This window comes from Cololabis saira, chromosome 16 (genome assembly GCF_033807715.1).
Source record: "Cololabis saira isolate AMF1-May2022 chromosome 16, fColSai1.1, whole genome shotgun sequence".
Taxonomy (NCBI): Eukaryota; Metazoa; Chordata; class Actinopteri; order Beloniformes; family Belonidae; genus Cololabis; species Cololabis saira.
The window spans coordinates 24,823,237-24,839,182 of NC_084602.1; the positions used below are offsets into that span (position 1 = coordinate 24,823,237).

Below are 15,946 nucleotides of genomic sequence, written 5' to 3' on the forward strand. Positions count from 1 at the left end.
ATGGATGTCGAGGACGTGGAGTTCCTGAATATCCTGAAAGGAAAACGTATCAAACTTTCCCTGAAGACTTCTTCGTACTTTGGGGTCGTCCATCGCATCAATCCAAACAAAACCTTGGTTTTGGCAGATGGTTAGCGTTTTTATTTGTATTTATTTACCTTCACGTGTATTTATTAGTCATTATAAGGACTATAACACTGTTTCCTCTAACATTTGTTGCAGTTACTGATAGAAATGGGTCAAAAATACCTGGAACCAAACTGTTCTGTGGCCACGAGATTGTTAATGGTGAGTCCACTTGTTAAAACTGATATAAAGTTGTTTAGACTGGATTTAGATTTTGTTGTGAATATTAATATCTGATATGACTATTTTGCACAATTGAATAGTTGAATTTGTCAAGGAATCAAACGATGACAATGATGGGTAAGTTTGTAAGCAACGTCAACCAAGTCACACTATTGATTTCTTGACTCTGACTTTGAAATTAATAACTATTTTGAAAATTCTGCGCAGAAACATTAATGTGGACGGATTGGGAGAGCAACTGAAAGTTGAAAAGTTTCAGCCATACAGGAAAACCATCACACTGGGTGAGTTAAGTAAAATCAGTGCAGGTTTGTGGTTTAACTAAATCTACATTTAGTTAAGATGTCATTTTTTTTCTTAGATCAATAAACTGTAGGGGTGGGTATTGGGAAGGACCTCACGATACGATACATAATAATAATAATGATGACTTGGATTTATATAGCGCCCTTCTAGGCACCCAGAGCGCTTTACAGAAATCATTATTCATTCATACACATTCTCTCCAGTGGTGGTAAGCTACATTGTAGCCACAGCTGCCCTGGGGCAGACTGACGGAAGCGTGGCTGCCATATCGCGCCTAACGGCCCCTCCGACCACCACCAACATTCATACACATTCACACACATTCACACGAGGCAAGGTGGGTAAGGTGTCTTGCCCAAGGACACTACGACAGCAAACTGGGACAGAGCGGGATTCGAACCGCCGACCTTCCGATCATTGGACGACCCGCTCTACCACCTGAGCTACTGCCGCCCCAATACGATACGCATCACGATACTTGAGCCACGATACGATACAATATGCGATATCCCGATTATGCGATATATCACGATATTCTACATAGTTCACTGAAAAATGTAAAAATGCATTACACATCTTAAAATCCAAGTTGTATATATGTACATCAGATGATAGTGATAATTCATTGGACAGACTGAGTCAAAACAATGTAATTCAAACTTTCCATTTTAATATGCAACATATTTGCATGAAAAAACACACTGAAACACAATAAAAAGTGCAGTGTGCATTATTCTTAGATACAAAATACTCAAAATAAAATGCAGTGTCTCACCCACACTGAAATTGAAATCACAAAAATACAGTACAGCTAGGGGTGGGCAAAAATATTGATACGGCGATACATACATTGAATATCGATATCGTATCGGGAGACTATGTATCGCGATATATTGCCGTATCAATATTTTTGCCCACCCCTAATAAACTGTTATTCATTATTGAGAGGTTCCTTTCTTGCAGATGATGATGACAATGAGGAGTATATCAACTTTGTAGTCATTGATGAGTTCCATGAGAAGTTTGGACCAGCTGTAAGTCAAGCTGGCATCTTTTTATTTTGAATACATCACTTTGATGTCTAGTAATGTACACATGTTATTGTGCAAATTGAAAAGTTAAGTGTTGTTTATCGTGCTTTAGGTGATGCACATCAAAAAGCAGCAAGTGATTGGAGTCGGAGCTGAAGGTGTTGAAACGTTCAAGAGTGGACGACTGTGTTGGCTGCAGGTGTGAGAGCCCTGCACGGAGAGGCTTTGTGTGTTATGTTGAAGTGGGGTTGTGTGAAATATGAAGTTTTAGTCAGTATGATAGCATGCAGTGGCTATATCTCCACTTTGAAGGAAATCGACTGACTGACCAAAGTATGTCATATTCCAACAGCAGTTTTAAAGCAGCACTATGTAACTTTTCCACCTTAATATCATATTTCCAGAGTCATAGTAATGGTTTAATGACACCTCTGTCATGGTCTGAGGGGTCTGCATCGCCTTCACTGGCACTATGTAACTTTGAGGAGCATGGTAGGAACCCTGCTACACTAAAAAACTACAAGTTTTTACGGCTTTGACTGCTTTACGGCATACGTCGTACGCATACGTTTTCCCCCTCCTTCCCGATTCGTAGTCGAGACGAAAATGGGCGGGGCTTGGAGCGCAGAGTTCCGCAGAAGCTGGTTACCCGTTGCTGCGTTGTGGCTGCAGCAGCTCCACACACAACAGACGTGGGGGTCGGATCAAAACACGGGTTTATTAAACCACAAACAAACAAACAAACACACAGACCGGGGTCGGATCGGGTTTTATTCCCCACTTCTCCAACTAAACGCAGCTGCCGGCCAGCTCTCTGCGGTGCCATTAACCCCAATCTTCAGATAAAACTAGTTTGTTGAGGAAAAGATATTAACTCTATTTGTAGCTGCAGAGGAAAAAAATAATCTCACGAGGAAAACAAAAATATTGCTCACGCCTCGGAGCCTCTTCACCATAATATAGCAGTCACAAAAAAGAAAAGAGAAGTAAGAGTGATACAAAACATGTACTGTATGTTATACTATTATACAAATTTATTGAAACACATGGCGAGTCAAACATTTACCAAAGCAGCTGCAAAACACTCCTAAACAAGGAAGCCTAAGACGTGGGTTGTGCAGAACTGCGGCAGTAAGTCCTCGTCGGAGCTCCACTCTTTGATAGGGATTTCATATGGATCCAACCCGTTAATAATCATTATTTTCTCCATATACCGCTCCCTGGCTCCCTTGTTTAATGTATCCCGGTAAATTCCAGTTCCTTTCCAGCAGTTTAACATCTTTTTTTTTGCGTTCCGTCTGTTCACTTGGTGAAACAGAAAAGTAGTTTTGAAAGTCCGCCCCGTCTTCATTTGCTATCAAAACAAATGCACGCGACGGGGACACGATCTTTCCGAAAGTACGCGCTGGTGCTCATGGGAAACGTAGTGTTCTTTCTGGTAAAGCACTACCGCTTTTGTCCAAAGGAGCCGCCAAACTCAACAAAAGCTGAAAGTTACATTGTGCTGCTTTAAGTTTTTTTTTTTAATTTCTTTTCTTTTGTGTTTTTTTTTGTCCTTGACATCCTTCCCGTTTTAAGTATCACACCTGTCTATATTTTTCTAATCACAGAGGTGAAAAAAAAATAACTCAAACATATGTGTCATCTGCTTAGATTGCTACAAAACAGAAGGTGTATTTATTTGATGTCCTGCAACTTGGAACACGGGCATTTAAGAATGGTCTCTCCATGATCCTGGAAAGTAAGCACATATTAAAGGTGAGGAGCATGACCACGCTAGAAATCCTAATTAGGCACAGCGATGGTTACTGGTACCTTACCGTCTGATTTTTTTATTGTTGTCATAGGTCATTCATGATTGCAGAGCCATCGCTGGAAGTCTGATTTCTCAGTTCGGAGTAAAGATGACCAATGTCTTTGACACTCAGGTACATGTACTAAATCCTAATGGTTGCCACAATTGTCTTATTATCTTATCTTATTTGTCTTAAGTAGGTTCAGCTGAATTTTGTCTTATTCTTTGATTTCTGATTTTTTTCATTTCTGCTTGTTTTCAGGTTGCAGATGTCATGTGCTTCTACTCAGAGACAGGTGGTTTCCTTCCTGATAAGGTTTGCACTCTCCAGGAGGTGGTAAGTCTCCACCTGAAGGTGCCCTCCTCCAAGCTCACATCTCTCCAGATGAAGTCACAGATCACTGAGGTGCAGCATTTCATCTCATCTACAACAGTTTTATTTAGTGTCTAAGTCTATACCGATGAGTCACAACATGAAAAGTCTTACTTGATAAAGTTTAAGCCCAGCTTGTGTTGCCATAAAATCTCTAACATGTCATGGTTTATGGATATGTTACATCTGATGCTGTCAGACAAAAGGACTTTGGTCTTAATTTTATAGGTGGGATCTTTGTGGATTGGTGCATAGCTTGAAATATTCCATAGATTCACTTTGAAAAGAGTATGCTTTCTATTTGACAATCTTTGGGTCTTTGTTTTGGTCCCTGTGTTACTCCAGAACATTTTTTGACTCGGTCAGACTCTGTCTGTTTGTCATATTGGTTTCAATGCTGCTGCTGTTAAGGACATCCGTTGCTACGAAGTGTGTGCTTGTTCAGCAGTGTTTATAGACTGATGATGCACATCAAAGTAACATTTCCATGAACCAAAGGACACACGGTCTCCCACCACAATAAATACACTTGTCGGCACTCATTAAAGAAAGAAAAACCCACATGGGTCACTGAAATAACTTGAATTGGTAAAACTAATAACAATTAACTGAAATTTGTCTTATGAAAAGAAATTTCAAATTTCTATTTCTTTTGAATTATGGTCCCAATGATTTAAAAAAAACGTACTAATGAAACAGGCCAGCAGAAATGCCCCTAGAAAAGATTGAAAATAATTTGACCATTGTGACATATGAAACTAAAGTGTGTCCTGTCATTTATGTCAGAAGTGTCGTCAATCCTGCTCGCAGCCAGCCTGTTTTTTTAAAAGGGTGAAAAGTTGTCACTCTGCAGGTTTGGTGTCCTGGTGTTCAACTCCTTGAGCATGGACCAGTGGAAACGGAGAGAAGAGTTGTCTCAGATCAAACAGAAAATTGTCGATAAGTCTGTCAAAAGTAAAGGCTGTATGCAGCTTGATTTTCCTGCTCATACTGGCTTCAGTTAGTTTTTTTTCTTAAACAATTCTGTTGAGCCACAGTTCAAAATGATCATTGATTTTCATTAGTCAGTGTTCACTGAATTATTTACTTTTATCAGCTTCAAATTATCTCATTGATCATTGTAGGGGTTTTCTTATGTTATTGAAGGATAGAAAACAAATATGCCCACATGTGCAATTGTAATATGATGAACCAAGTTTGTTTATTTTTGTTTTCACATATAAAAAACATTTATAACACAATATAAAAGTAGAAAGAAATGTGAAGGAGAAAGCCTAAAAACCCTCCAGGGGCTTGAGAAGTGGCTTTCTCCATTTACATACATCCAGAGCATTGGAAAGCAGATACAATTTATAACAATGAGGGGGGGAAAAAAACAGTATAACTAGATACAGAAACATTAAATAAAAATGATAAGATTGGGTACACCTGGTTAAATTGGAAGACCGTATGGGAAGTATTTATTGTTTAAGAGAGTTGATTTTAGAGCATTTTTTAATTGATTGGATGAGAATTGCCATAGGTATGAAGGTAATGAGTTCCATATTTTTGATCCTCTGAAACCAATATTAATCTGAGATTGTGATGTGCGAGTCTTTGGGGGTCTGAGGTGATTTGAATTGATTCACACTTCACTTGTCAGTTTTCTGTAGTTTATTAACCTGGTACTTGTAGTAATTGGTGTATATCTTTTACAGAAAGAGAGGGAGATATGGTTCAATCGTCCTTGCCCTGTAGCCCTGCTGAAGGTGCTGGTTTTGTCAGTGATCCACCTGCAGCCTCTCAGACTGGTGCTGCTGGACTCTCTCATGATGGACTACATGGCTGTGGTGGATTCCTACCTGAGCAGCACCCACTACGAACCTGCTGCACTGGAGCCTCTAACTATGGTGAGCAGTGCAAAAGAGAGGCATTTTCAGTTGTTACATGAAGCAAAAATCTTTTGTTACACCACTAATATTTCGTTTTTAGGATTTACTCAACAGTGTATCTTGGGTAGAAAAATAAATGAAAAAGAAATGAGGTATCATATTGATCCATTACAATTATCATCATAATATGGATTAGGTCCAAATTTAGGGGCCAGCTAATTTAATCAAGCAGACTTTGCTGTTGACTGTCAGTGGCTCTTTGTCGGCTCAGCAGGTCAGTACGCCTCCATGTGGTCAGAAGGGGTTTTGCCACATTGTCACATCTTCATCTTCCCATTTTCTGCCACTTATCCAAGACTGGATTGCAGGTTCAACAGTCTGAGTAGAATTTCCTTGATCTCCTTTAGCATCATATAGTCATTGCCTGCATTATGTTAAAAGACTATGTACATTTTTTTTTCAAATTGGTGCTAAACAGAAGTGTTTAGCAAAACAAGTATAATTGTAAGCAAAATCTAAAATGTCCTTTTTAATTTCTGTTGCTGTGCTTTATCACTATTTGTTGTGGATTTAAATAGTACATTTACAATTCACTTTAGGCTTGTGTGCACACATCCTAAGCATTGCTAATTTGTTTATTCCTTAAGACTATTCAAATGTGTTTTGACTTTCTTTATGAGATAACTTTAAAGTTAAAACAATTGGTATTGAATTGTCAAGTCTCTAATTCAGAAGCTTCCGGGGTCTGGATGCATAAACTAGTTGTAGTTCCATCTGTAAGAGTGAGTCTACTGTGATTGGGTCTATTTTTATTATTCTTATTTAGGATAATAGGATGTTGGGGGGGGGGCACAGTGCAAACATAACTCCCAATGCACCTCAGCCAAAAGCATCAGGTTTTTGGCAGCTTTTTCTTCAGATGAAGTGATTGCATGTCAGTTCAGTTGTTCAGTCTTCCCAGGAGAGGATCAGGAAGGAGGCACAAATGTACAGATGGAGCATAGTTGACTGTTCCACGATCACCTCATTCCAAGAAATCCGAATGATCTCCAAACATGTATCTTTAAAATTGCTTTAGTAGGGTTTTCCAGCCTAATTCACAACATTTATGCTAAGATGTAACTGTTTTACAGCCAGTTCATCCTTGTGAATGTGTTGAAAACTAAATTATTGAAAATTATTCAGTCAATATGAATAACCAGTTAATGAACTGTCTTTTGGACTGCAGGAGGAAACTGAAGTATTAATTAAATTGAATATATTATTAAAAACTCCTGAAAAGGAGAGAAAAAGCAAATATCAGTATTATACACTACTGATGAATTCTGTTGCATGTCTTTCCATTTACACTTTACCATATCAGGCTCAACTTGGTCCAGAAATGTGTGAACTATGCAGAGGCTTTGATTCTAAACACCAGGGGCCTCATGTACAAAGAGTGCGTGGATTTCAACGTGAATCCGTGCGTGGAATTCTTGCATACGCAAAAATAAATTCAGATTCTAAAAACTGTGCGTACGCCCTAATCCACGCACGTTTCTTTGAACATGACAATCAACTTAGTTTTGAGCGCACATGCGGGAGCACAACACTCCTCCCTGTCTCCTCCCTCAAGTAGATATATTTGAATATGATAATGAGGATAATTATCCATTAAAAACCGCTCATCTTAAAAGGGAACTTGCAAAAACAAGTAAAATGAATTAAAAAAAACCATCGGCTCTGAGCTGCAGATAGTCCTGTCAAAAGTTGAGGCCTGGAAAAAATAATTTATTTGGGGGCATTTTTTCCGATTGAAGCTGCATTGCATTATGGATATTGTTGTTCTTTGCTTTGAATGAATGAATTAATCTCTATTTCGGCTTGTACACACCTTTTTACAAAACAAGATGAAAAGGTAAAATAAACATTTCTTTTGCCGAAAAGGTTTAGGCTGAAGCCGTAGCTTATAGCGCCTACCCTTTTTGTCTTATGATCAGCTTAAATATGAGACATTAGCATTACTCCGTGGAAACAAACAATGCATAAAGAAGACAAAAATAAATAAATATAAATAAAGTATAAATAAATATAAAATTGACGTTTCACATTCTAGAATGTTTTTGATAATATACTTTATAATTATAGTGTTTTATATTTATTTACAATATTTTCTTTAAACATTTCCTTAAAGTTGAAGATAGAACTGTAAATTTTTAGGTCGTTGTCACAACTATTCCATATTTCTCTAGCCTTAATTGATGTACATCTCTTTTTAATATTTGTTCTTGCTGTCGTCATCTCAAACATGAGTTTTCCCCTCAGGTCATAGCAGGTTTCTTTTATTTGGAACAAATCCTGAATGTAGTTTGGAAGCAAGAAACTGCTTGGGGTTTAAAGGCAAATAGAACAGTTTTCTGCTCTGCTATATCATGGAATTTTAGAGTATTATATTTAATAAAGAGATTATTTGTTTGTTTATAATAGTCAGATCTATTAGTTATCCTTAAAGCTCTTTTCTGTAACAGGATAATAGGGTTTGTATTTGTTTTATAGGTGTTACCCCATACCTCCACACAATAAGTCATGTATGGAACTATGAGTGAATTATACATAAAAAACTGTGCTCTTTGACAGAAAAAATCATTTGTTTTACTTAATATTGCTAGGGATTTAGACATTTTTGATTTTACACTATTTATATGTGATTTCCCGATAGGTTTATCATCAATTATTACCCCCAGGAACTTATTTTCGTATACTCTTTCTATTTCCATACCACTAATTAGGGCCCGAGCACTTACAGTGCGAAGGCCCTATTGTATCTGTAGGAATTGTTATTCTTTATTCTTCTGACAAAAGGAGGGCCTTTTTGCCCCGCTAAACGTGACAAAAAGTCACCAAATTTTGCACGCAAGCCAGGCCTGGCGAAAAATTTGATATTTAATGGTTTGCATTAATGGGAGTGGCAAAATGGCTCAACAGCGCCCCCTAGAAAATGTGTCTCCTCCTTCGACATTCCTGAAGGCAGTAGGTCAAACAGGTCAGAGCCGGGTGGGAGCTGTCTTTTTTTATTTTTGTGGCTCTGCTGAGGCAGCTGGAGGTGTAAATGTCCGTCGGGGGGGGGTGGGGGACGCAGATGATCTTCTGCGCTGCTTTCACCTCTGGAGCCTTTCCAGAGGTGCAGCTGCCGTACCAGACTGCAATACAGTACGTCAGCAGGCTCTGGATGGATGAGCGGTAGAAGGTCAGCAGCAGTTTGGAGTCCAGCTTGTATCTCCTGAGGACTCTCAGGAGGTGCAGCCGCTGCTGAGCCTTTTTTGTGATGGCGGTGACGTTCTCAGACCAGGAGATGCTGTCGGAGATGAGGAGGCCAAGAAACCGGAAGGAGTGGACCCTTAGTGGACCCGAGTCTCACAGTCTGGGGCCGGTTGGTGAGAACGTTTTTGATCCAGGCACACGTGAGAGGGGGTAGGCCGATGGTGGTCAGTTTTGTAATGAGAATGTCTGGGAGTATGGTGTTAAATGCAGAGCTGTAGTCCACGAAGAGCATCCGGACATAGCTCTGCTGTTGCTCCAGGTGGGTCAGAGCAGAGTGTAAAGCTATAGCGATGGCGTTCTCAGTGGATCTATTTGCCCGATAGATGAACTGGAATGGGTCAAAGTCCGCGGGGAGGTGGTTCTTGGTGAAGAACTAGTCTCTCGAGGCACTTGGTGATTACCGGGGTGAGGGACACTGGACGGTAATTGTTCAGGCTGGTGGCGGGAGACTTTTTCGGCACCGGGATTATGGTAGCTGATTTCAGGCAGGACGGGACGACTGCCTGGGCCAGGGAGGTGTTGAAGATCCTGGTGAAGGTGGGGGTGAGCTGGTGGGCGCACGCGCTGAGCACCTTGCCTGTAACTTCGTCTGGGCAGCTTTCTTGGTGTTCACTGTCAGGAGCAGCCGTCTGACATCATGCTCCAGTGAGTGGAGTGATGGAGGATCCTGGTGGGGAGGTGGGAGGGGGTGGAAAGCGGCGTTGCGGGCCCTGAGGAGTGAGCGGACCTGGTTAGTCATCCAGGGTTTCTTGTTTGTTTTTTTTGTTTTTTTTTCTCCTTTCTCCCTCAAGATGGCGTCGCGCACAGACGCAGCGGCTCACAGCTCTCCACTTCAGTGCTCTTTTTTGTTTTATTTCTACTTATTTTTTCCACGTCTTTAAAAGACAATTTTACAGAACCGGTTCTTCGCTGCAAAAAGTATTTTCATGTTTTTTTCTGTCCAGACACAGTTATGGGATGTTTTAGTATCTGGCGTTTACCTCGAGTAGTCGTCCCATACGGTCGTCATTGCGACAGAGATGTCCGACCGGTCAGCAGCTCCAGCTGAAAGCATCATGTTGGTCTGAACCGGAGCAGCTGGTCCAGTTCAGGTCAGAGATCCAGAAGATCCTCTTGGTACCTAAACCAGCTGATGATCCAGTCTTCATCCTGGACCAGCAGATCGCTGTGATCTGATGCAGCAGGTTCCTCTAAAGGAGCCAAAGCTCCATCAGGGTTTTTCAGGTTCCATCGTTGAGCTCCTGCCTTTAGTTGTTCAGATCATTTGGTTGATTGTGAGATTGTTGCAGCTCCACTCTTGTGTAACTTATCTGGTGATATCGGGACTGTCATGTCCTTCACGTGTGGTCATGAATTTATTGTTGACGTCACGTTTCTTCATATTCTGGACTTCATTGCATCACTAGTGAGTGTCGCCAGTACTCGAGTTGTAAAAAAAAAAATCAGGGGGGATGGTGGATTTTATCATATGGGGACAGATCATTTGTGCTGATTACAAATAATATAATATATTACAAATAAAAGCACTGACCAAAACACCTGCAGAAATACTGCAGGAATGACATAGCAGCAGTTAAATGCAGCCTTCTGTAAGCTTTAAATATCCACTGGGATTACATCAAATACATCAAAACACAACAATAAAAAACAGTTTTCTGAACTTATCAATATGACTCTGTCCTTCACAGGATAAGTAAAATGGATCACTGCAAAAACTCAAAATCTTAAGAATATTTGTTTTATTTCTAGTTAAAATGTCTCATTTTAGTAAAAAAGATCTCATTACACTTAAAACAAGACTCATCACTGGAAAAAACAACAATTTTCACCTGTTTCAAGTAGATTTTCACTTGAAATAAGTAGAAAAATCTGCCAGTGGAACAAGATTTTTTTGCTTGTAATAAGAAGATAAATCTTGTCCCACTGGCAGATTTTCCTACTTATTTCAAGTGAAACTACCTGAAACAGGTGAAAATTGTCAAATTTTTCTGGTGTTATTGTTCTGGTGATGTTTCTAAATGTTGAAATAGCAGTAAAACCACATTCATTGATGAAATGACATAAGGGATGGAAAGGTGGGGATGGCATTTTTACAGGGGGGATGATTTGGACTGTTTTTATTTCAGGGGGGATGCCATCCCCCCTCATCCCCCCTCAACTCGAGTACTGAGTGTCGCCAACAGACAAAACCTCAGAAGAGTGCGTACGCTAGACTTGGTGTGTGCGTGAAAGACTTTCCACGTTCAAATCACTTTTTGAACATTCGACCGTGAGCGTAGAAAGTGGCGTACGCACGTTTTTTTGTGCGCCGCACGTTTTGTACATGAGGCCCCAGTTGTGTGCAGTGTGTCCCCAATGTTTAAGCATCTAGCCCCTGTGTAATAAGTGAACCTCCCTTCTACACGCCTGCATCTACAGGAAGACCTGATGGAGTTGCCCAGAGAGCTCCAGCAGCTGAGCGAGATGCAGCGTGAGCGACGGGAGCGGGCTGCTGGGCGCTTCCCTGTCACAGAGCAGGGACTGCTGGCTCGCTTCAATCCGCATCCTCAGCAGCAGCCACCCCAGATCTCACCAGCTGAAAACCATCATACCAGCACAGAGACTGAATCCTTTGAACCTGCAGTTGTAAAGCCGCCTTCCTCAACAGAGATGGAGCCTCTTGGTAACCAAAATACCCCGATCCCATTGAGCGTTACCAGAGTTTCTCCAGTGGATGACTGCGCCTCTTTAAACCAACCATCGCAACTCCCGACTCCAGCCATTGGGTCAGATGTCATAAAAGAAATGACTGCCAGCCATCCACTATCTACAGATGTGGCCAGGGGATGCAAAGAGGCACCAGTTATGGGGAGAGGAAAGCCATTTGGAAAAGAGCAGGCATCTTTCCCTGCCTTACCCTCTATAGGAAGAGGTTTCTTTTTACAGTTACCACCACCTCAGATTCCTGGAGAGAGTGCCAGGAATGTGAGCGCTCCTGACGGGCTGGGGGCGGTTCCCACGTGTGGCAGGAAGACACCAAGAAACACTTCACTGCCATAACATTTAACACCCTCTATACAGTATCTGCACTTTGGAAATTTCACAGTTTGTAATGTTCAAAAGTGACCAGTGGATGGCAGCATTTATGCTTCTTGTGCAAAAGTTTGGTATCGGCTATGAATGAGAAATTGGTTTATAGGTTTTGTTAAGTGGACTGAAGAGCAAAACGTTTGTGTTGTTTTCACTAAGAGGTGTTTCAGTCTGTTTTTTTTTTTGTTTTTGCCCTAAATATCCCCAACTTTTGAAAGAGATTGCATTCTGAATAGTTACACTGAAAAGTAATCTCAGTTAAAAACAAACACTGTTGATTATTTTTATCTTGCCATTTGTTGACTGGATTGCACATTTTGTATTGCCAAGTAAAAGCTTTTGCCCATAAGACACAAAAATAACCAACTTACATATCGATAAGTGTGTTACGTTCAGTTTGATTATGTGTAATGTTGGTTTGTGTTTTGTAGTTGATTGTGAGAGACTGTAATCCACTGTCAAACGTTGTTTACTGCAAAACTTGTTTTGTTAATAATAAATAAAACACTTGGCACAGGCTCGACTGCAATACTCCCCAGCTTAACTCATGACCACAGATCAGATGTACTTGATCACAGGTGGCAGACACCTGCCACGCTCCACAAAGGCCGATCTTATCCAATTAATTTGCTGCTCGAGGTGCCGTGCAGATTTTGGAGGACGACACTGCAGCCGCTGAAGCCTGGCTCGTCAGAGGAGGTGCTGGAGATCAAGGCATGAAGAGGACAGCAGTGCATTGCTGCATCCTGCAGGCTAAACGCGTCTACAAACACGTCTTATTGCTCTGGCTGTGTACATGCAGAGGCTTGGGCCCTTTCCAGAGCTTTCTAATTGAAAGCATGAAACATAATGTAGTATTTTAATTAACTGGAAGGCAGCCAATCACGAGGCATTGCATCTCTCCTCCTCAGCTTCTGTTAAACACAAGTAGGGTGCAGCCCCCTCCATATGGCTCCTTTAACCCTTTGAAGGACTTGTTTCCCTGTAATGAAAAGGGCAACTAAATGCTGATTCACGAGTTGTTGTACTGAAATTTTACAAAAGTTAGTTATCCTGCACCAACAGAGCACAGGAGCTTAATTATAGCTAACTTTCCTGTAACAGAATGGGATCCTGCTTTATATATCTGCGTCACTCAGCAGTAAAGTTGTGAGCAGGAGGGGGGCATGTGTGATTTGTCGGGGGGGGTGGTACAGGTCTCTACGGGGCCATGGAGGACAGGCTCCTGTCATTGACGACCAGATTGGAACTCTTATTTTAGAGGACCTTGCATTTCCTCTCCGTCACAATAATGCCTTATGTGCTCCACTTCCTGTTTCTCAGGCCTGAGAGGAAGGAACTGTGTGCTTGTCACACGGTAGTCACCATTTCCTCCCTCCCTTCCACCCCCCCACCCCACCCGCCCGCCCTCCCTACCCCCAAACTTCAGACAGTGTTATGTCCTTCAGAGGGGAAAGATGTCTGCACCTTCAGCATCATAGCAGGATGCGTCCGAGTTATTTTTAGACCCAAGTCGGAAAGGTAGTGCACAGACATAAACACAAACTTTGAGGATGTCCAGCTGTGTTGATCTAGCATCCGAACATGGGGGGCTCTAATGTAAGACCAATTATTGTTTTGACTGAGCAGTAGGCTGATCATCAATAAGTAAAGGCCTAAAGCACGCTTTTAAACTTCACTCTTTTAGATTATACAATCAGGAAGTGTCATTATTAAAAAGCATTTGACAGAAAAACATGCAGTGTTGCATCAGCGATCACCTGCACTTGTGGCCCTCCTAACATGCTGTGACCCTCCCACCCCACTGCCTTGCAACTACAAAGCAACACATGCATAGAAAAAGCCTGCGCTTCCAGGGCCCCCTCCCTGCTCCCAGTGAGTGTTAGGCTACTTTTCTTTTTTACATAATTAATAGGCTTTCATTAAATATTTACAAAAAGGGATAATTTACAGAAAACAATTCCCTTTTAATAGGACCATGTTAGAATTTACATGTCAGCTGGTTTGCACTCCTAAGCACATCATTAAAATTAATTGAGTTTTGCTGACTAACTGCGCACTCATATTACGATGCATTTTCAAGTAATGCTGAAGAGTTGGAAACCTGCATCGACTGTATTAGCATGATTGTTTGTAAGCCTTTTAAATTTGTCCTCATGACTGAGTCCTGCCACAGAGACATTTTCTTGCAGCTTGTACTTTCCTTTGGGACTTGGTCTTGCCTTAGCTTGCAGACTTGTCCGGATTAAGTGACCTATTTGATTGGCTTGCTGAAAGTGTATGATCTTTTGTTCTTACTGTGGCTCTAAGAAACTCTAAGAGACTGAAAGGCTGGATGGTATGAAGCAGTTTGAGTCATGCTGCAAAATCAAATTACATGTATGTCAACAAATTAAACTCAGCTGCATTATTCATGAAACCACATATAATTAATTTTGTATCTATAACGAGGAAGCATAACCATATCAGGTTTCATTCAGAAAATTAACTTTATCTCTGCAGTCACTTTTCCATCTGCTCGTAAAAACCTTTGTGTAAACCATATTCCTCAACTCTTTCTTTTTCTCGCATTACGAAACAACCCTCTTTTGATCTGTTCGGGTCATGTTCAATGGAAAATGAAGATTTCATGTGGGAAAGATTCACCTATCCAGATGGCTTTACAAATTCAGTAAAAATGAGAACAAAACACAGCATTAATATTTCAGCTGGCCTTACTAACGGTATGCACGTATCCATGGAAATCTTACTCAGGAAGACCCCTCGCACATTTATTCGAGCACACGTGCAGATGCAGATCTTATATGGATCTTTATGAACTGCTGTGCTATGTTTACTCAGGCGGCATGGAGCATCAGGACCTGGAGGGCCTCTCCGAAGGAATTAGCCTGAATGTGACCTTCAGCTGGGACTGACAATCACAGGGAGAGGATGAGTGGCAGATGATGGAACAGATGATGACAATGCTGTCAAAGCATTGAAAGCAGGACTTAGGAATATCAGCCATCATTTGCCCTGAGTTCACAGTTTTGATCAGCTCATCAGCTTGTTTTAGACTAAAATATTTCATGTCTCAATGCATGGTTTTTTTAATTGGAAATGTATAAACTGGCAGAAAAAGAATTGTCATTAATATGATTCAAAACAACTACAAATAGATTCAAAGGAATATACTCAGGGATTGTTATAGATTACAAAAAGAGTAGTAATTATTTAAAACTTCTATAAAGACATACAACTAATAAGCTTCAAAATATCTGAAAAGACTAAAACGTACTCAAAGCAACTACATAGACCACAGTCTACAGAGACTAAAAATTACTCAAAACAAATACCCTCCAAATATATTATAGACCTAAATACTAAACCAACCTCAAAAAGATGTAAAAAAAAACATGGAATTGCTACAAAACAAAAATTACAAATACTCAACTACAACTACAAAAGGTCTACACAAAGGGGAATTACAAAAGGTTTTCAAAACAACTACATAGTGATCCATAAATGTTTAAAACCACTAGCCAATCAGCAACAAATAATAGGACTAAAAACCACTACAGAGACCAAAAACTTTCAAAATAACTTCAAAGAGACTAAAAACATTTCTAAACAACATTAAAGAGTCTAACAATTACAAAGACTCAAAACGATCGCAAATAGCCCCAAATGAAACCAATTACAGAATAAAAACCTCTACAAATTTTAAAACAATTACCATGAGCCCATAAACAATTACACAAAATGGCCAGAAAATCCTTTAAAGCAAAGGAGTGAAGGGAAGGGCGCTACAAAGACAAAAAATATACTAAAATAGCTCAAAACAACCCACTTTATTATTATTACGGGTCAAATCCCAAATCTAAAACAAATGTGTAAAGTGTCTGATATTTAT

The 15,946-nt window shown here is 40.4% G+C and overlaps 1 protein-coding gene across 1 annotated transcript; it reads left to right on the forward strand.

Annotated features, from left to right (window-relative positions):
- exd1 (exonuclease 3'-5' domain containing 1) lies at positions 1-12,024 on the forward strand. Its single transcript, XM_061743298.1, has 11 exons — positions 1-130; positions 223-288; positions 390-426; positions 517-593; positions 1,579-1,649; positions 1,759-1,845; positions 3,300-3,404; positions 3,494-3,580; positions 3,704-3,847; positions 5,512-5,703; positions 11,404-12,024. Exons 1-11 carry the CDS (start codon positions 1-3, stop codon positions 12,022-12,024), a joined length of 1,617 nt encoding a protein of 538 aa, XP_061599282.1.
- Positions 12,025-15,946: the final 3,922 nt, after the last annotated feature.

Bases quoted from the DNA above. Each gene is read 5' to 3' on its own strand.
- exd1 (XM_061743298.1), top strand. From the start codon at position 1: ATGGATGTCGAGGACGTGGAGTTCCTGAATATCCTGAAAGGAAAACGT. The intron at 594-1,578 runs GTGAGTTAAGTA...CCTTTCTTGCAG, and splicing joins CAGGAAAACCATCACACTGG to ATGATGATGACAATGAGGAG. The intron at 3,848-5,511 runs GTGCAGCATTTC...TATCTTTTACAG, and splicing joins TGAAGTCACAGATCACTGAG to AAAGAGAGGGAGATATGGTT.